The 22907-nt window shown below is 35.3% G+C and overlaps 1 protein-coding gene across 5 annotated transcripts in view; it reads left to right on the top strand.

Moving 5' to 3' along the window:
- The window catches only part of fam151b (family with sequence similarity 151 member B), a 28811-nt gene extending 25188 nt beyond the window's left edge, over nt 1-3623 (top strand). For 3 of the 5 annotated variants that reach the window (XM_062051037.1, XM_062051039.1, XM_062051040.1), the window contains 2 exons: nt 420-555; nt 2647-3621. In XM_062051037.1, the coding sequence (XP_061907021.1) occupies nt 420-555; nt 2647-2803 (293 nt within the window). In that variant the 3' untranslated portion in view covers nt 2804-3621. Of the gene's footprint in view, nt 1-419; nt 556-2646 lie in introns of all 5 variants that reach the window. The other 2 variants (XM_062051038.1, XM_062051036.1) reach the window with 2 other exon arrangements.
- Nucleotides 3624-22907: the final 19284 nt, after the last annotated feature.

The following is a 22907-nucleotide window of genomic DNA, read 5'->3' as shown; positions in this document are numbered from 1 at the left end:
CCCGGACTGTTGAACAACTTAAGCAAGAATCAAGCATCAAGCAAGAATGGGAAATAATTCCACCTGAAAAGCTTTATAATGTTTACTGAGTGTTGTTAAAAGGAAAAGCCATGTAACACAGTGGTAAAAATGCCCCGGTGCCAACTTTTTTGCAATGTGTTACTGCCATTAAATTCTAAGTTAATGATTATTTGCAAAAAAAATATATGGTTCTCTGTTCGAACATTAAATATCTTGTCTTTGCAGTCTATTCAATTGAATATAAGTTGAAAAGGATTTGTAAATCATTGTATTCTGTTTTTATTTACGATTTACACAATGTGCCAACTTCACCAGATGTGGGTTTTGTTGATATACACTACTGTAAAGCACTTCATATCGTGTGTATAAACCTTCACTAAAATATGGACTTTCTTCAGGTTACAGTTGGGACATGGTGCATGAGATGGAGGCCATTTGTCGAGGCCTCAAACATCTGGTCACCTTCCCAGTGCGTGCAGCTCTTCTGGCCAAGTCCGTTTCTCAGCTCACATGGTTGCTGCAAGAGTCCAATAGGTGACTGTCCCTCCCACATTTGTGTTCAGCAAAGACCATAATCAAATGATGATTGTGACGTTACTTCATATATGCAGTTCACCTTGGATATGACAAAAAAACCCACAAACTTGACAGAAGTTTTTGAAACCTGGAGTCGTAATCCTGCCTGAATACTGAATATTCCTGTGGAAATACGTTTAAAACAGTCGTCTTCTTGTAGCTCGAAACAAAGCGTGTAAAAATCAATAAACAGCATTAAACCGCAAACAAGTTTAACACTGCAGCTGATAGAGGTGGGAAAAATTATTGATTCTCTGATAAGTCACAAATAAAATGTAGAAGATGCTAAATCGATGGACAAATGTCCACATATTATTTACCTATGTTTTTTTTAATTATTTAAAAAAAAATTATTTACCAATGTTAAATAAAGTAATCAAGACAGTTGGGGATGGGTACCGTTCACATTTCAACCAATACAGTACAAATTACCAATACCTGGTAACACAACGCTTCAAATTTTCTGTACTTTTGTGTGTGTTAATAAGTATAAATTGTTTTTGACAATTACATCTCAATTTTTATTGCAACTTTCAAAAATGAGCTGATTATGATAACTGCTGTCCAGTTGTTAAATCTTATTTTCATTATCACATTTCTGAGTCTCAAGTATGACATTAAGTTGCAATTACAGTTGCAAGTCCAAGACGTTAGATGGCAGTAGTGTATAGTTTACGGTCTATTTTTTGTTTTTTGTTGCGCCCTAAAAGTTTTAATTCTGTAAGTATTGTACTTATTAAGCACCAGCTGTTTGATTGTAAAGTGCCTCTTAGTTTTAGTTTTGATTAACAAATTTGGTGGTGTTAAAATGGCCATGTAACATTGCTAATGCTAATCAGTAGCATATCAATAGCAAATCTAATGTATATTAGCATCAATCTAGGGCCTTTTTGGAAAAGTGGAGCCTTGCTTTACTTAAATTAGAGCGTTTTTTGAGTCAATTTCTTTGTTGGCATTGAAAATTGCAACATTACCTAGAGGTAGTTTGACTGACTCGGGTTTTACGTGAATCGGTACCCAGTGGGACTGGAGGGTTTCGGTTGGTACCGAAAAATAAGAATAGGAAATGAGCAAGTAGATTAATATCATTAGTCAGGAGTGAAAGTAAATTCCATCCAGTAAGGCCTGCAACACTTTCAGCCATATATATGACAGTGGATAGACGGCACAAGTATATACATTAAACATAATACATTTGTAATATATTATAATATACAATGTAATTTTGATATACAACATATAAATTAAAGATGCATAAATAATTCAGCCCCAGAATCGTAATCGAATCGTGAGATGCCCAAAGATTCGTACGTGTAACGGCCGAGTAAAAAAAATGTGACAGTATCAAGCGTCTTTTAGCACACATTTAGCCCAACAAAGTTGTATGGACCTATGAAGTTTAAAAAATAGAGAAAATAGATGTTTAAAATGTGTTTTGAATTAATTGTAATTATTTCAAATCATTTAAAATGGGCTAAATGCAAATTAATTTAGAATGGTTGTGATGTATGTATATATATATATATATATATATATATATATATATATATATATATATATGCAGCTGAAAAAGGCTCCATGGATATATATATATATATATATATATATATATATATATATATATATATATATATATATATATATATATATATATATATATATATATATATATATATATATATATATATATATATATATATATATATATATATATATATATATATGCAGCTGAAAAAGGCTCCATGGATATATATATATATATATATATATATATATATATATATATATATATATATATATATATATATATATATATATATATATATATATATATATATATATATATATATATATATATATATATATATATATATATATACACATGTGTGTGTGTGTGTGTGTGTGTGTATGTATGTATGTATGTACAGTATGTATGTATGTGTGTGTGTGTATATGTATGTATGTATATGTGTATGTGTTTGTGTGTAATAATAACTATTTATTGTGTACCTATTTTAAATGAAAAACCTTTGGTTGTTATATTTGCAGGTATTCTCTCACAGTGTGGACAGGCCAGAATGATACGTTTACTGTACAGGACTTGCTTCCTTACAGAACACAGATGGATGTCAGCAGAATCTGCTATGACCTACCAGATATTATACGGACAGAGCTCATTAACATATCACAAGATAATATCTGTTAATGACATTTTTACCAAGCTGACTGTAGGAGACAGAAATGTGTATATAATAGAGGTGGGGGAATAATCAATTTTTAGATGCATCGCAGATCGGAAAAGGGCGATTGTAAAATAGATTAGTAAACGTAAATAATCGATAATCCATTTATTTATTGTAAATGAAGTAATGCAGACAGTTCTACAATTTGTCTGACTGCAGCGAGCCACCTCGTTGAGAGATACAACCAAGTCCTTTATTTTAGGGCACTTATGTTCCAGTTTTGTACATATTTCCATTAATTTAATAAATGTGATGGGATTTAATTTAACTGTTTCTTATTACAAATGCATTGTTTTTAAAGTTGTAAGTGATAAACGCTTATTCAGTGAAACTAAAAAAAATTTAAATCTGTATCAATATATATGTAGATTAAAGATGCATCAATAATCAAATTTTAATTGAATCGTAGGTCCTGAATGGTAATCGTAATCGAATGGTGAGGTGCCTGGAGATTCCCACCTCTTGAGCAAAAGCTGTGAATACTTATACACGTGTGATTTTTTTTATTTTTAATACATTTAAAAAAGAAAAAAAAAAATCACATTGTCATTATTGGCTATTGTGTGTAGAATTTTGAGGACTAAAATTAATTATTCCAATTTGGAATAATGCTGTAACAATATTTGGACAATGTGGTGTCTTTTTACATTGTGCTTTTTACTAAATTAATAGGAAATAAAATAATCAACTCTAAGTTTAAATTCTTTATTTACCCCTGATCCCAATCCAGGGCATTCACTTGTGCAAGATGTGATTTTGGGTGTGTATGAAAAATAAATAAATCTTTCTGACTTTCTTATGTCATCATTTCCACATTCTTATGTCATCATTTCCACATTCTTATCTCATAATTTCCACTTGTTTATGTCATAAATATTACTTTTTACCTCATATTTATGACTTTTTTTCTCATAATAACTTTTTATCTCATAATTACGACTTTTTATTTTATAATTTTGACATCCTTATCTCATTTTCGACTTTTTATGTCATAAATTCAACTTTCTTATCTTCTTATTTTGACTTTTTTATCTCAATATTGTGACTTTTTATCTCATAATTTCAACTTTTTATCTCTTAATAATGACTTTTTGTCTTATTATGACTTACCTTTGGGGATTTTGTATTCCTCCGAAACAGGCTATAGAGTATAAGTAAATGCATGTTAGGGACAAAGCAATAACGTGAATAATCCTAAATTAATTAGATTGATATTGTTATAATCATTTTCTGTTGAAATTATTAATAATCAGATTTAATGTTGTTGTTGTAATATTCCTCAGATTGCTAGAATTTTTTTAAATTGCATTCAGCAATCCTTTATTGTTATTGTTGTGGAACATTCCATCAAAACTTTATTTATCTAGCACATTTATTGTATTTGTTGTGGAACATTCAATCAAAACTTTATTTATATTGCACATTTATTGTATTTGTTGTGGAACATTCAATCAAAAACTTTATATAGCACTTTTATTCTTTCTGTTGTAGAACATTCAATTAAAACTTTATTCATATAGCACTTTTATTTTATTGTTGTAGAACATTCAATCAAAACTTTATATAGCACTTTTATTTTATTGTTGTAGAACACTCAATCAAAACTTTATTTATATAGCACTTTTATTTTATTGTTGTGTAACATTCAATCAAAACTTTCTTTATACAGCACTTTTATTTTTATATATAGCACTTTTATTTTTATTGTTGTGGAACATTCAATCAAAACTTTATTTGAATAGCCCTTTTATTTTTATTGTTGTGAAACATTCAATCAAAACGTTATTTACACAGCACTTGTATTCTTTCTGTTGTAGAACATTAAATTAGAACTGTGTTCATATAGCACTTTTATTTTTATTGTTGTGGAACATTCAATCAAAACTTTATTTATATAGCACTTTTGTTCTTATTGCTGGTAAACATTCAATACGAACTGTATTCATATAGCACTTCTATTGTATTTTATGTGGGACATTCAATCAAAACTTTATGTACATGGCACTTTTATTTTTATTGTTGTGAAACATTCAATCAAAACTTTTATACAGCAGTTTTATTGTTAATGTTGTGAAACGTTCAGTCAAAACTTCATATTACACTTTTATTCTATTGTTGTGAGAAATTCAATCAAAACTTTATTCATACAGCACATTTATTTTGATATATAGCACTTTTATTTTTATTGTTGGGGAACATTTAATCAAACTTTATTTACATAGCCCTTTTATTTTTCATTGTTGTAGAACATTCAATCAAAACTGTATATAGCACTTGTATTTTTATTGTACTACATTCAATCAAAACTTTATATAGTACTTGTATTTTTATTGTAGTACATGCAATCAAAACTTTATATAGCACTTTTATTCTTATTGTTGTGGAACATTCAAATAAAACTTTATTCATATAGCACTTTTATTCTTATTGCTGTGGAACATTCAATCAGAACTGTATTCATATAGTACCTTTATTGTATTTAATGTGGAACATTCAATCAAAACTTTATTTATATAGCACTTTTATTGTAATTGCTGTGGAACATTCAATCCAAACTGTATTTATATAGCACTTTTATTGTATTTGATTTGGAACATTCAATGAAAACTTTATTTATATAGGACTTTTATTTTTATTGTTGTGAAACATTCAATCAAAACTTTTATATAGCAGTTTTATTGTTAATGTTGTGGAACATTCAATCAAAACTTTATTTATATAACACTTTTATTTTATTGTTGTGAAACATTCAATCAAAACTTTATTCATACAGCACATGTGTTTTGATTTATAGCACTTTTATTTTTATTGTTGTGGATCATTCAATCAAAACTGTATTTATATAGCACTTTTATTGTATTTGATGTGGAACATTCAATCAAAACTTTATTTATATAGCACTTTTATTTTTATTGTTGTGAAACATTCAATCAAAACTTTATTCATACAGCACATTTATTTTGATGTATAGCACTTTTATTTTTATTGTTGTGGAACATTCATTAAAAACTGTAGTTATACAGCACTTTTACTGTATTTGATGTGGAAAATTTAATCAAAACTTTTAGCACTTTTATTTTTATTGTTGTGAAACATTCAATAAAAGCTTTTATATAGCAGTTGTATTGTTAATGTTGTGAAACATTTAATCAAAACTATATAACACTTGTTTTTATCATTTTGAAACATTCAAACAAAACTTTTATATGGCAGTTTTTTTGTTAATGTTGTGGAACATTCAATCAAAACTTTATTTATACAGCACATTTATGTTGATATATAGCCCTTTTATTTTTATTGTTGTAGAACATTCAATCAAAACTTTATATAGTACTTTATTTCATTGTTGTGAAACATTTAATCAAAACTTTATTTAAATTGCACTTTTATTCTTTCTATTGTAGAACATTCAATCAAAACTTTATGTAGCACTTTTATTCTTAATGTGGTGGAACATTCAATCAAAACTTTATTTATATAGCACTTTTATTCTTATTGCTGTAAAACATTCAATCAGAACTGTATTCATATAGCACTTTTATTGTATTTGATGTGGAACATTCAATCAAAACTATTTATAGAGCACTTTTATTCTAATTGCTGTGGAACATTAAATCAAAACTTTTAAATAGCCCTTTTATTTTTATTGTTGTAGAACATTCAATCAAAACTTTATTTAAATGGCACTTTTATTATTTCTGTTGTAGAACATTCAATCAAAACTTTATATAGCACTTGTATTTTTATTGTAGTACATTCAATCAAAACTTTATATTGCACTTGTATTTTTATTGTTGTGGAACATTCAATAAAAACTTTAATTATATCACTTCTATTCTAATTGCTGTGAAACATTCAATCAGAACTGTATTCATGTAGCACTTTTATTATATTTGATGTGGAACATTCAATCAAAACTTTATTTATATAGCACCTTTATTTTTATTGTTGTGAAACATTCAATCAAAACTTTATTCATATAACACTTTTATTTTTATTGTTGTGAAACATTCAATCAAAACTTTTACATAGCAGTTTTATTGTTAATGTTGTGGAACATTCAATCAAAACTTTGTTTGTATGGCACTTTCATTTTTATTGTAACTATTGTATAGGACATTCAATCAAAACTTTATTTATATAGCGTTTTTATTGTTTTGTTTTGAAACATTCAATCAAAACTTTATTTATATAGCACTTTTATTGTTGTGAAACATTCAATCAAAACTTTTTTTATACAGCACTTTTATCGTTATGAAATATTCAATCAAAACTTTATTTATATAGCACTTTTATTTCTATTGTTGTAGAACATTCAATCAAAACTTTATTTATATAGCACTTTTATTCTTTCTGTTGTACAACATTCAATCAAAACTTTTGAATATCACGTTTAATGCACAGTCAATAGGAAGAGCTTTACATCAGTTAAAAACAAAAACACACACTTACACACACACTTATTCCTCGAGTAATTTGAATATGTCAATTGTGGAAAAAAAATGTAAAGATTTTTTTCTCTACCTCCATGAACCGCTTATTTAATGTTAAGGCTAACCGCACATTGTTGGTTGTTAGCTAAGATAAGTTAGCTGTGCCAGCTAAATCTATTAACATGTGAGATAAGCTGATTTTTACTAAGTTAAAAAAGTACATGGTGACGGTGATAGCGATGTAATTTTGTCTTTAAATACAGCCACAGCAACGTCAAATCTTGGGTTTTAGAAACTGGTTATTTGCGCTAATCGCTAATTTGTGAGGAGTTCGTGCCATCGGAGGCAACGTTCATTATTTCACATCGGAGATCAAGAAAGCTAGTAAGAATTGTAACAATGTTAAAGTTAAAGTACGAATGATTGTCACACACACACGAGGTGTGGTGAAATGTTTCCTCTGCATTTGAACCACCTGGGAGGTGATTGGAGCAGTGAGCAGCGGTGGCCACGCTCGGGAATCATTTTTGGTGATTTAACCCCCAATTCCAACCCTTGATGCTGAGTGCCAAGCAGAGAGGTAATGGGTCCCATTTTTATAGTCTTTGGTATGACTCGGCCAGGGTTTGAACTCACGACCTACCGATCTCAGGGCGGACACTCTAACCACAAGCCCACTGAGCAGGTAGTTTGTTGTGACCACTGTACCGAGGAGCTTGTGGGTGAGGACACAGAGTGGTGGGACATTGACGTAAGTCCTCCTGTTTAAAAAAAATTGTTATCGTTTTATTTCCCCCCCAAATGTGACATGTAGCCGGCCTATCTGATCGTATGTGGATATAAATCAGGAATGTCAATTTAAATGGGAGCAGTTTTTGTGCAAGAGCCACTTTATTTTGTCCTCAAATTTACTGTATATGACATTCAATACCACAAATGTAATAACTCATCTAATTTACAACAATATCAATCTACATTTATTAAAGGCCTACTGAAATGAATTTTTTTTATTTAAACGAGGATAGCAGATCCATTCTATGTGTCATACTTGATCATTTCGCGATATTGCCATATTTTTGCTGAAATAGTAGTAGTAATAATAATAATAGTAGTAGAGAACATCAACAATAAAGTTCGCAACTTTTGGTCGCTGATAAAAAAAGCCTTGCCTGTACCGGAAGTAGCGTGACGTCACAGGTTGAAAGGCTCCTCACATTTCCCCATTGCTTACACCAGCAGCGAGAGCGTTTCGGACCAAGAAAGCAACGATTACCCCATTAATTTGAGCGAGGATGAAAGATTATTGGATGAGGAACGTGAGAGTGAAGGACTATAGTGCAGTGCAGGACGTATCTTTTTTCGCTCTGACCGTAACTTAGGTACAAGGGTTCATTGGATTCCACACTTTCTCCTTTTTCTATTGTGGATCACGGATTTGTATTTTAAACCACCTCGGATACTATATCCTCCTGAAAATGAGAGTCGAGAACGCGAAATGGACATTCACAGTGACTTTTATCTCCACGACAATACATTGGCGAAGCACTTTAGCTACGGAGCTAACGTGATAGCATCGTGCTTAACTGCAGATAGAAACAAAAGAAATAAACTCCTGACTGGAAGGATAGACATAAAATCAACAATACTATTAAACCATGGACCTGTAAATACACGGTTAATGCTTTCCAGCCTGGCGAAGCTTAACAATGCTTTTGCTAACGACGCCATAGAAGCTAACTTAGCTACGGGACCTCACAGAGCTATGCTAAAAACATTAGCTATCCACCTACGCCAGCCAGTCCTCATCTGCTCATCAACACCCGTGCTCACCTGCGTTCCAGCGATTGACGGAGCGACGAAGGACTTCACCCGATAATCGATGCGGTCGGCGGCTAGCGTCGGATAGCACGTCTGCTATCCAAGTCAAAGTCCTCCTGGTTGTGTTGCTGCTAATACACCGATTCCACCTACAGCTTTCTTCTTTGCAGTCTTCATTGTTCATTAAACAAATTGCAAAAGATTCACCAACACAGATGTCCAGAATACTGTGGAATTTTGCGATGAAAACAGAGCTTTTTGTATTGAATACAATGGTGTTCAACCATTGACGTCACGCGCATACGTCATCATACATAGACGTTTTCAACCGGAAGTTTCGCGGGAATTTTAAAATTGCACTTTTTAAGTTAACCCGGTCGTATTGGCATGTGTTGCAATGTTTAGATTTTATCATTGATATATAAACTGTCAGACTGTGTGGTCGGTAGTAGTGGGTTTCAGTAGGCCTTTAAAATAGGCTTTCCAAAAATGTGTTATTGTTAGGAGTGTTCTGACAACATTATAATTGATATTGGAGCCTTGAGTATTGGCCTATACCGATAATAATATGATACCATATAATAGAGATCATAGATGATAATAGTACACACTCTTATAATTTTGTAGTGCGGAATGTTATAAAAAGGTTTGATAGTCAAATTACCCCGAGAACAACTGTAGGTATAAAAAACTATCTTTAAAATTTAAGTGGAGCGGTAATTTGTTGTTTTTTCTGGCAACACAATACATCCTTAAATTAAGCTCATGATGCAGTAAATTGAATGATGCAGACACGTTTGTTACTGAATACTTTCTCATACACTTCTGCCTTGGTGACTTTGTACGTGTAAGTAATATACAACTATAATTATTTGACACTAAAAATGTGCTGTTTTAGACTGCAATATTGTTCAATTATTATTTCCTATGTCTAGCTTGTGTGCTATTGTGTGCATAGCTGTTGCATAGCTGCTAGCTCCTCGTAGCCTATAGCTTACCGTGTTTAACTTTTGTAAATGACTTGACTAAAAAAGAAGAAAAGAGCAACCTTGTGTGTTTATTGGAGGACATTTAGATGTTAACTGTGCATCTTTGCACCAGTCAACACACTGCAGGACTGCTTGCATCGCACATGATATCACACACAAGTCAACACGCTGCAGGACTGCTTGTATCAGAGCTTGTAGGGCTTGAAAGGGCACGTGATTTCGCAATGCATTGTGGGGGCTGCGTAGCTAGACAAAGTTTTAGTTTACACGGCTCAACCAGCAGTATTGTGAGAGAGCGCAACAAACTGAAATAAAGTGGATCGTACGAGAGAGAAAAAATCAGGCGACTGTACCGAAACAAAGTGGACCCTGTTCCAAAGACTTGGAAAAGAAGTCAAACTGGTGCAATTGTTCCATATGAAAACGTCCAGTAGCTGAGATTTCAGCAAGCTGTCCAAAGTGTCCTGTATCTCGCTCGTCAACGGAATCCGTTTTTTACACGCTAAACATTTCAGAATTCAAAGTCGGTGAAGGCTCACGGACAAACCAACGTTGGCTTTGCGAAAGACCTCAGAATTTGACATCCGAAAGAGAAGCTTTTTGTCCTTTAGAGGTAAATCAACAGGTGCGGAGAGTGAGAGTGGACAAGAATGTGTGAGTGTAACACAAGTTAACTTTCGGTTTCGATCTGTGCCAAGGCTGTGCAGGGACACAAGCATATTATTTTAGCTGGGTCCTCTCTGCAGCGCTGGTATTGCTACTGTTTGTATCTACTCCTTTTTGCAGAACAAATTATTTAATTAATAATAATATTTATTATTATTATATAAAAATATATAATATAATATAATATATCAGTATATATTATACACTGTATATATGATATGTAAATATTACATATATGTTATACTTTCTATTGCTACTATTGTAGATTTTTAGTCTACTTTATACCTGAATTATCCTTTCCATCCTTACCCTTTCCATCCTTTGTAACTGAGCTACTGTGTGGAACAATTTAACTTGTGGATCAATAAAGTTAAATTGTCTTCAATTATGGTCACCTCTCTTTGTTCAGACAGCCTCAGAATAAAATCATCTGGGAGGACTCTTCCTTATAAAAGGGAGGCTCCCAATATAAATTGGTTTCAAACTAACCATTTTTTAACTCAGAAATACACTGTGCATTAATATGGGAAATATTTCAAGTCTTCTCAGTCATCTATCAATAAATATTGCTTTTTTCCCCAAATACTGTACCTTGTTTGTATTCCTCAACTAGCTTAGTTTAGAAAAGCTAACAGCCTCCGAAACTGAATAAAACATGCCTTGATTCAAACTTACCAGTGTGAAATGCCGTGTACACACCAACTTGCACCATGTGATGGCGTTAATCAGGGGTCCCCGAACTACGGCCCACGGGCCGGTTCCGGCCCGCCAGCGTCCAAAATCAGGCCCGCGGGAAGTCCCAAGTATTAAAAAATAAAATAAAATTTAAAAAATTCTGTCTTTTCTTATCCACTTTGTACCGCTTGCTACTCACGGTGTCTCCTAGCCACTCAGGCAAATCATATTGTCTAAATATGCTTTTTCTTATCGATAACGTGACATAATCGCGCGCGCGGAAAGTGCGCTATATATATATACAGTGTGTGTATATATATATATATATATATATATATATATATATATATATATATATATATATATATATATATATATATATATATACACACACATATATATGTAATATATATATATATTTTTTTCTTATATATATATATATACATATATACTGTATATACACACATATATATATAATATGTATATATATATATAATATATATATATATATAATTTTATATATATATTTATATTAGATATATGTATATTATATGTATGTATATATATATATATATATATATATATATATATTAGATATACAGTATATATATATATATTCTTAACTGGTTGGCACCAGTTAGAGAAGGGAATAGCAATGGGTTGCTCTATCTCTCCAATACTGTTCATAACAGCCTTCGAGATCATCCTTATCGGTGGAAGACAGATGGTCCGAGGAGTGAGATCTGAGTCAGGCCAGCGACTCCCGGCGCTGCGGGGCTACATGGATGATGTTACCACCCTCCTCCAGACGGCTGCATGTACCTCCAGACTCCTGAAAAGACTCGGGGAACTCCTAGCATGGGCACGGATGAAAATAAAACCTGCCAAGTCCCGCAGCCTCTCCATCCGGAAAGGAGCCAGGAATGTCAACGTCTCATTCTCAGTGGATGGTGAATTAATCCCACGTGTGGTCGACCAACCTGTGCGGAGCCTCGGAAGGTGTTACACTGCTGACATGTCTGATAAGCACATGGCTGCCTCTGTCACTTCTCAGCTGAAGGATGGCCTGAACAAAATTGACCAAAGCTATCTTCCAGGGAAATTCAAGGTCTGGTGTTACCAGTTCACCTTATACCATCGCCTGATGTGGCCCTTGAAGTTGTGCGACATCACCTCCACAACAGTCCTCAAGATGGACTCAAAAGCCAACAACTACATTCGCAAGTGGCTGGGCCTTCCCAGATGTCTTTCCAACACGGCGCTGTTTGGAAGAACCATTCTGAAGCTGCCACTGAAATCCATCAGCTTGGGCTACAAACAGGAGAAGGTGAGGCTCGTGTTCGATCTCAGAGACTCACCTGATCCGTCTGTCCGTAACACCAAGACCCAAGTCTGTACAGGGCGTAAGTGGAATGCGACGCAGACAGTAGACCAGGCCATCGTCCGACTAAAACACCAGGAGATGGTAGGACAGATACAGTCTGGCAGAGCCGGCTTTGGATGGGGAACAGCATCCAAGATGTGGTCGAAAGCCTCAAGGAAGGAAAGAAAAGATCTGGTGATCTCAGAAGTGATCAAGATGGAAGAGGAGAGCTATATGATCAAGGCTGTGGGCCAACAGCAGCAAGGGAGATGGACCAATTGGGAGGCCGTTGTCAACAGAGTTGTTACGTGGGCAGACATGTGGAAGATGCCCCAGGCGAGGTTAAGTTTCCTCATCAGGGCAACGTACGATACCCTCCCCAGTCCCGGGAACTTGCATGTGTGGTACGGGGCAGAGGTGACCTGCCAGCTCTGTGACTCCCAGAACCCAAGCTTGCATCACATTCTTTCTGGCTGCAAGGTGGCTTTGTCGCAGGGCCGGTATAGATGGCGGCACGACCGCGTCCTGCGGAAGCTAGCTGAAATCCTGGAGGCACGCAGAGTGGAAGCAAATGGGGCCAGTCCGGGAACAGTTCAGCGGTTGATTAAGTTTGTCAAGCAAGGTGGCCAGCCTCAGAGCAGAAGCAAGAGCATCCAGTCCCTCCTGTCTGCTGGCGGAGAATGGAACATGAGGGCCGATCTAGATGGTCAGTTGAAGTTCCCTCAAGAGATCACAACAACCTTGTTACGCCCAGACATTGTCCTGTGGTCCACATCTACTAAAACTGTCATCATGGTAGAATTAACGGTACCATGGGAAGAGGGAATGGAGGCTGCCTTTGAAAGAAAGAGGGACAAGTACTCTGAGCTGGCAAGCGAGTGTGCACAAGCAGGATGGAGGCCCTTCACCTATCCAGTAGAAGTTGGCTGTAGAGGCTACACTGGAGCGTCCACCCAGCGGCTCCTAAAGTCCCTCGGGATCAAAGGCTCCAATCTAAAGAAGGCCCTCAAATCCCTGGCAGAGGAGGCAGAACAAGGGAGCTTCTGGTTGTGGCTCAGAAGAAATGACAAGGCGTGGGGAAAGCAAGGCGCGTAGACAGGGGGCAGTAGGGAGGCTTCCCTGCTGCCATGTTATGGTATGCGGTCAGGCTCACGCTTGACTCAGGGAGATGGACGTCCCTGCCATGCATAGTCCTTTGGGACTCATTCCATATACACAACAGCAATAACACCGGGGTAGAATGTGGGTACAGTATGGATCCTCTAGCTGGCTGCAGGGGGCGGCAGGGAGACGTCCCTGTCGCTGCTCCACCACCCAGAGATGTTCCGGGATTAAAGGAGCGAAACATCCGTGAAGGGTGGCTCCCGGCTGATGACCCTGCAGCCAGCACCACATGGCACTGTCGGAAGTGCGTCAGGCAGTAATGCCCTGCAAGTGATAACTTGTGCTTACATCTATATATATATATATATTACATATATATATATATATATATATATATATATATATATATATATATATATATATATATATATATATATATATATATATATATATATATATATATATATCCCTGCCCCCGGCCAAATTGTTTTAACCCAATGCGGCCCCCGAGTCAAAAAGTTTGGGGACCCCTGGCGTTAATAGTCATGTTTGATCATCTCACGGCTTCACTGTCTCTTTACTAGCTTAATAAACTGACTGCAACGCTCTGGTCGCATGCGGCTATTACTGGCGTGTTCCCAAGATGCAGAAGACTGAGGAGGTAATGTGCAGGTAAATAACTATTTCATGTCATGATAGAGATGTAGTAGAATTTCTGACCTTTGACCTATATTGCATGTCTAATAAGAATGTACGCTCATTTAATTTCTCTTCTATTCTGTGCCAGTGAGACAAAAGTGAATATTAAGTCGTGCCAACCTGTCTACAGAATGTGTTGACTGTCTAAAGGATTCGAGTTGTTATGGAACAGATAGGGATAACAAAAAGACATTGACGCATTAGATAACAAACAATGACGCACAAGAGACATATAAAAAATGGCAGAAGACCGGAACTCGACAGTGATTTTGGCTTGTGTGTGTCTTGTTTACATGTGGTCTGTCTGCACGGCCAACTTAATTCAACCTGCACTTCTGAAAATGGGTAAATAAATTTGTTGTACTAAACTATTTTTGTTGCCTGTTTAAGCTTCGGACAATCCACTACACAAATTGGCGTCACGAACAGGATGGTTTAGAAGCTACAGGTCGACAGCCGCTCCCGCTCTCTCTGTCAGGCAGACAGTCTGCTGCACGCGCGCATAACAAGGTAAGCGTTTTGCTTAAAGTGTAAACATTTTCTGCCTGGAGAGAGCCGGATCGATAAGACTAATTGCTGAATCTATTTTTGATAAAAGATAGGTTTAGTCAGGTTCTCCAAAAACAACCTGGAATGGGGTAAATTATGGTTGGATTGAGTTGTTTTATATGTGATCATTTGTCTGTGTGTTTGTTGAAAACTTGTGATTTCTTGTTTTTAACATAAGGGGATTGTTATTAGAATTTTGGTGGTTTGGAGTGTAGAAGCACAGACGATGGGAGACGAAAAATTTCTTTTAACCTCTTCATCCTCTGTCGTTGCTGGCAGAGGATGCTTCTTTCTGCAAGTGCATCAGAATTAGCCAGAGTTGGACAAAGATAAATTTAAGGCAGGGTTTGCTAACTGGTGTGACATTTGGCCCATATAAAATTGATACGTCTGTGAAAGTGCGAGACACCTGTCTATGTGGAAACTGCAGCGGTCCCTAGTCCTTGTGACTCAGCGTGTAAAAAAGCCTCATACTAGGTGACCATTCAGTGACTCCGGTAAAGGAGATCAACTGAGCCAAGTTGTCACGAATCTGTTTAATGGCTGCAGAATAGACAGGTGGCGTCTCGGGCTCCATATGGTAGAGCTTTGGTGAAACTGTATGGACTGACCAGACACGATGTCTGTAGGATTGCTGGGTGATTCCTGGTGGTCCTATGGCGCCTTAGAGGCCAGTGATCCGTGTTGGTCAGTTTGATAACGCAGGTGCTGCTCCAATGAAACGTGTTAATCGCCGTTTTATGAGCAATGATGGAACCTGGTTTTTGTGATATGAGACGGCCGATTCCACAAAAGCACGCGTGCATTAGTTGTTTATATTTGTCCGGACAATGGGGTGGTATGGTATATTAACAATGTGTGTGTATAATGATGAATGCTGAAATGTGTGTGTATTGAGTGAGTCAGTTTATGTTGGTACATTTAGATGTATGCATAATTTAATAACTTTTGTGTAGCACCTGGTTTCTTATCTGGTTTAATTCCCCCCTTCCTTTTCCCCCCCCCCTCTCGCAACCTCCCTTCACGCTTTTTCTCACAGCCCCGCTATCTGTAAAAGTTGGGAAATTGTCTAAAATGTGTGTGCGTGTGAGAAAGTAGACAAAGTTTATGTACAGAAAACATGAGTGAATGATCTATCCATTTAATTATCTTATTCCGCTCTCGGAGGTTGGATCGCGGGGGCAGCAGCCTAAGCAGGGAAGTCCAGAATACCCTCCTTAAACTTGACTATTTGTCCATCTAAGAGTGACTGATAAATGTTGTTCTTATTATTAAGGTTCTGATATGATACAGCTGTGCTTCTGGATGAGAAAAATAGTTGTCTATTGCATTTACTTTTAACTGTGCTGGTAAATTCTCTGTGTGAGTGACTGTGTGACGCATATAAAGAAAAGAAAAAAAAAGGAGTCTCAGCTGGAAGACATTTTAAGATAAGGGATGTGTGCATGTGACGAGGCTGTGTGAGTGACAGCTGCGTGAGGCGTGGGCCGAAGAGGTGTGACAATGTTAGGATAGCATTGAGCTAGGATAGCATTGAGCTAGGTTAGCATTAAGCTAGGTTAGCATTGAGTTAGCATAGCATTGGATTAGTTTAGCATTGAGCTAGGTTTAAAGAATACAAAAATAAATAAATAAAAAAATATATATAAATATATATAGTGGACAGCTGTACTCAAATCTGAAGAGAAGGCTGACAGGTTGGTTTTGATAATAGGAAAAATAAAATATACTGTATATGAATAAATAAACATTTAAATATCAATACATACATTTGGACTGGGACATTGAAGCATTGTTAAATTCATTAGTCATTAATTATGTGTGTAATATATTGTATTGAACAGCCTTGTTGCTTATCTGATCCATCCAGTTCCTGTGTGGAAGTTGAGACAAACACACACACGCACGCACATCATAGATTAGGACACATTGTAACTTTGAATTAATAGTTATACAACAAATAAATTAATAATATTGAATTTAAATTTGATACAGATAAATTGATTATACATTGACATTTTTTTTTTTTTTTAGGAATAAACACACAATAAAATAAAAGTTAAATTTATATTCTAATACATCTAAGGGCATCTGTGCAAACTGTGAAACATAGAGTCTGAAGAAGTACAGATAAGCGTCGCCAACACTCAGCGCCATCGTCAAAACAAAACGTAGAGAAGCGTTAAACAAATTCTAATCAGAAGGAAGACAGACCAAAATATGAGAACTTAAGTAAACAGACAGCAAGTAAACCAGAAATAATAATGTAAATAAATAACAAAGAAAGCTAATTTCTATGTGACATTGGTGCATGTAGAATTACATGTAGAGAATAAAACTAAATGGAAATAACTGTCTGCAAGATGAGCATGACGTCATGAATTGTGCTCGGGTTAGTAATAGATAGATAGATAGACAGATAAAACGTTATTGATTCCTTCAGGAGAGTTCCCTCAGGAAGAAGAAGTAAAAAGTAAACAGTAACTAATAAGGGTATAAATGAAAACAAAATAGAAAAATATTACAAGGAGAATAAAAAATGAACAGTAAAATAAGAGAAACTAGGCATTAACGACCATGATATAAAAAAGTATTGCACTGTTATTGTTTTGCATTCCCTGTCATCCTAGCCCCCCCAAAGAGGAGTTGTACAGTGTAATGATGTATGAGACAAAGGATTTTTTATAGGCTAAACCAGTAGTTCTCAAAGGAGGGTATGGTGTTTCCGCCCGGACAAAAAAGGGGGGTACTTGAAGGTATGCCAAAGGGGACCTGAGATTTTAAATATTTTAAAATAGCGACAATTCAAAATCCTTTATAAATATAATTATAGAAGAATAATTCTTCAACAAAATAAATATTTAGAATTAAGTTCACGAGCCCAGATGGATCTCTATTACAATATCCAAAGAAGGTTGATGATTGATTATATGTATAGAAATCTTTATTATAATTTAATCACTTGTTTAATTTTTAAAACATTTTAGTTATTCTTGGGTTTTTTTGTTTGTCCAAATAAGTCAAGTAAGACCACAACAAATGAGCAATATGGTGCACTGTTATACAATTTAAAAAATCAGAAAATGATGACATTATGCTGTATTTTATTTCTTTATTTTACTGGGGAAAAAAGGTTGAAAACCACTGCTCTAAATCATATCTAAAGCTAAAATTATTTTATAAGACTGATTATTTTGGATTATTGTGTTTGTATTGTGAGAGAAGGAGAGAAAGTCAGAGAGAGAGGAAGAGAGAGCAGGTGAAAAAACAGAAGGAGGGTGAAGAGGATGGTTTGAGAAAATATGGGAAAAGGATGTTTATAACCTTACGTTATGTGAATAGTTTCTAGGAGAACAGAAAATAGAAACATTTGGTGAAGTGTAAGGAAGAGATGGATACAGGATGTTGTTTGTAAAGGAAAACGAAAGTGAAGAAAAGATGAGAAAGTGACAAATGAAGGTATTCGTAAATGGTATGCTGTTGATTGTGGTTAGCTGCAAGTTTGTTTGATTGTTTGTTTGTTTGTTTGTTTGTTTAGTTGTTTGAGTGAAAGGGGAAGAAATCAATAGGAATAATTACATGCAAAATGGAATAAAACTATGAGTGCGATAGATAATGAATGAATAAATTAAATAAGTTTATTTTGGTCATATAATCAACCATCAACCAATTTGTGTGAGCAGTTTAACAGTAAATTAGACATATTAACAGTCATACACATTTACACACAGAACAAAAAAGAAAAAGAATGACCGAAAAAAAGAATAGGCGGAAGCCAAAGCTTATATTGGCCTATGATATACAATTACTGAACATTAAATTACCTGGAACATCAATGTTAAAAGATGAAAGTAATTGTTACTATATTTTATAATGTTCAAAAAACTTTACTTTTCAAGGGTCTCAAAAACCATAACAAAAAACTACATGTGTTCAGCTCATCACTGAGGATGGTACATCATGTAACTCCTAAAACTGAAATACATTTGTGTTTTTATTTTATTTTACTTGACCTATTTCAAAAATCAATATCCCCCGTAAATGATAGTTTTCTCCTCATAATGTAAACAAGCTAAGAATACTAACTGGAAGGCTGTTGTTCTTTACTCGGAAACATAATTGCCATTGTTTTAAAATTAAATTATCTGAACATTTAACACATTATGACTTATAAAAAATAGATTGGTATGATCATAACAATAATGCTTTGTGTAATATTGAAATGAGCCTTTTAAGTTTAAGTATTGGGTCTATATTTCTTCTATAAACATTTCCCCAAACTTCAAAACAATATTACATATGGAAAAATAAATTAATAATATAACATGTGCAGACATTTCTTATTCAGCATGTGTTTTACTTTATACCGAATAGCAATGGATTTGGATATTTTTCTTTAATATGTTCAATATGTGGCTTCCAACATATTTATGATCAATTATTATTCTCAAGAAGTTAGTTCATATACTCTGTCAAGTTACTCTTTCTGGCAAATTTAGTCTTATTAATTTCTACATATTGAGATCTATTACTTAAAATAACTACTTAACCACTATTGTGAAACACTTTTAATTTATGGGAGTATTGGGATAGGATTGAGGAAGATGTCTGCTGTGGTGGTGGTTAGTTTGGAAATCAATTTAATAAAAGTAAGTTTAAGTCAGGTAACTTTAAAGTGCAGTCTGACATTTTAGTTTGGAGTAATTTATATTTTTATTTAGACATTGCAGTACACCATACTTCTGGATGTTGAGCTAGAAGAGGATAATGGCATGACAGAATAAAGTTAGAGTTAAAGTTGGGGTGCCAGTGATTGTCACACACACACTGGGTGTGGTGGAATTTGTCCTCTGCATTTGGCCCATCCCCGTGATCGCCCCTGGGAGGTGGGGGGAGCGGTGGGCAGCAGCGGTGCCGCGCCCGAGAATCATTTTTGGTGATTTGGCTCCAAAATTTTTTATAGTCTTTGGTATGACTCGACCGGTGTTTTGAACTTGCGACCTGCCGATCTCAGGGCGGACACTCTAACTGAGATGAAGGAGGCAAACCAAATCTCAACAGCTTTCAATTAGCTATAGATTTTGAGAGTATAATGCGAATAACTATAACTTTACAACCGTTTGCTGTGAATAGTGTTGAAAAATAATTACAAATAACAGCATACATTAATAAATAGAATAAGAGCCGATATGTAAAGTGTTAAAAAGAGGAGAAGTGTGATTAAGCCTGGCGCTTAGAGCATGGCCTTGTGTGTTTGTTGTGACTAGGTTGGATAACGAGTCGGAGACAGGCAAGGCAAGGCGGGGCAGCTTTGTTTGTGTGGCGTTTTTCCAGGCAAGGGCAGACTCAAAGTGCTTCACAGACAACAAAGTGAAATGAAAGAAAATAAAAGCAAAATTAAAATGCAGACAATAAAAATAAAAACAGTGCGGACGTTAAAAGTTAAAAGATTAAAAGATTTAGCTGAAAGATAAGGAGAAACGTGAATAAAAACATTCCTTTGTTTTGGAGAGTATCACGTACAGCGGGAGGTCAGAGTGCAAGCATGACAGCTTGCTCGCGGCTACTGATAGACAAATGATAGTTTAAATTAACGTATAGATAATCTTTAAGTGAATTAAAAGGGTACTTAAATACACATGAAGTAGTACGTATAATCTTTGAATTAAGGTTATTGATTAGCAATTAATGGGATAGTTAAGACTGTAATTTTAAAACGTGATATGCAAAATTGAACTAACCGAGAGGATATGAAAACGATGGGTGTACATGTTTTGAGTTCCAAATTCTGGAGGAAAAAACCCCAACAAAACGTAAAACCATACAGACGGACTTGGGTGGTAGCCACGGTTGTGCTAGGTCAAGCGAGGGTGGAAAGGATGTGCAGCCGGGGGACTGCCAGCTTCTCTGAACAAGACAAGCTCCAAAGTTGTAGCCAGAACATGCTCACAAAAAATACAGGTGTGACAGCAGGACGAACAGCAGGATACAAACAGACCCCTGCTGGACATAAGTGTCAACGGACAATGTTCAACACAATCTTTGAAGCATTCCTTTGTGGTCAACCTGCACACACCTTGTAATGACCTGCTTACGAACTGTGCCCTGACAATTCAATACTGCACAGAAGGAACTTCCTGATGTTGCCTGACAGCACGACATCAGCGGACAACTACTGGGGACGCCTCCCAGGAACGAATGGAGGACGGGGACTGCTCCAACTGTCCTAGCACTGGCTGACTGAGGTGCGTCCGTGTGCCCTGCCACCCAAACCGCCAAAGTGTATGATCACCAATTAGACGACTCATAATAGGAGCCTTTTGACTCTTATATATGGTGGGACTCAAGGTATGGCCGCTCATGTGAACTATCCTTACAACAATTAGAATGGTATAAGATGGACAACTAATGACCCACATTGTTCCCTCTGTCCTGCCTACGAAACCAAAAATTTAGGTCAAATGATAAAACAGGGCGTAGCTGCCGCTGATTGAACCGATACGCTAATACCACATTTTCAATTATTTCGGTTGTCTGTTAAAAACATAGCTATTGGTTGCAATTTGGACATTCCTGCTGTAGGTTACAAAGAGCTAGCAGCTACACAACAGCTGAGCTAAAACAAAATTTAAGCATATCAAATAATTGTAGTTGCTTATTACATACACAAAGTCGCAGAGAGACAGAAGTCTGTAGAAAGTATTCAGTAACAAACGTGTCCGCATTATTAAACTTTCTACCACAGGAAACATACTGAACAAAAACAGCAGTTACTGTCAGACTCTAATTCGGATTACCGTGTCTATCAGAGACATGGTTAAAACCCACAACAACTTTTGTTCTAATTTATGTCCCGGGGGACAAGATTACAGAAAATACAGATCGAGTGACAAAGGGGGGAGGAATTATGATCTATGAAAGGGAAAACATTAAATGTAGATCAATTTGAGTATGTTGAAATTAAAATCACATTTTCCTCAGAAATGTATTTCAAGGTAATTGTAGTATACCGACCGACCACAGCTGAAGACATTTTTCTTGATTCATTTTCAGACATCCTCAAACAGCATAGTATGAAAGAAGTAACGTCATGGGGGACGTTTATCTGGACTGGTTGAATAAAACACGTAGAAAGAAACTTAAGGATATTATAAACGGCTTCTACATGATACAAATGATAAGCAGCCCTACTAGAATTACAATTGGATGACAAAAATCAAAGAGAACATCTGTAAATACACGAATACAAAACCAGAAAGAAGAGTGTAAAATAAAAATACCATTGGATTAATAAAACAATTTGGATTCTAATAAAGACATGAAGACTCAGCTCTCAAAAGAGCAATTAAAACAGGTCTAAATACAGATCGTATGATTTTAAAAGTTTGGAGGAACAAAGTTACAATGTTTATGCGGAAGTCTAAGGCTGACTTTCATTTAGAATTAATCAAAGCTGCAAAAGGGAACATTAGAAAGTTATGGAAAACCAGATACAAACTTACGGAAAGAGAGCAAACAAGAAACAACACTATAACATTAAATATCAATGGCGCTACTGTCGCAGACAGTCTGGACATAAGTAATAATTTTAATGAACATTTCATCCAGTCTGTACAAACCCTGAATAAAAAATCCCTCAAAATCAGTGCAAATAATTGTCATTTATTCAGGATGGACTAATTTTAGAATTAACAAATGAAACAAAGTTAAACAAAATCTTCACTGCATTATCAGACTCACGATCTAGAGATATATATATGGGTTGGACACT

This window comes from Entelurus aequoreus, linkage group LG06 (assembly GCF_033978785.1).
Source record: "Entelurus aequoreus isolate RoL-2023_Sb linkage group LG06, RoL_Eaeq_v1.1, whole genome shotgun sequence".
Classification (NCBI taxonomy): Eukaryota; Metazoa; Chordata; class Actinopteri; order Syngnathiformes; family Syngnathidae; genus Entelurus; species Entelurus aequoreus.
This window is presented reverse-complemented; position numbering and strand designations above follow the sequence as displayed.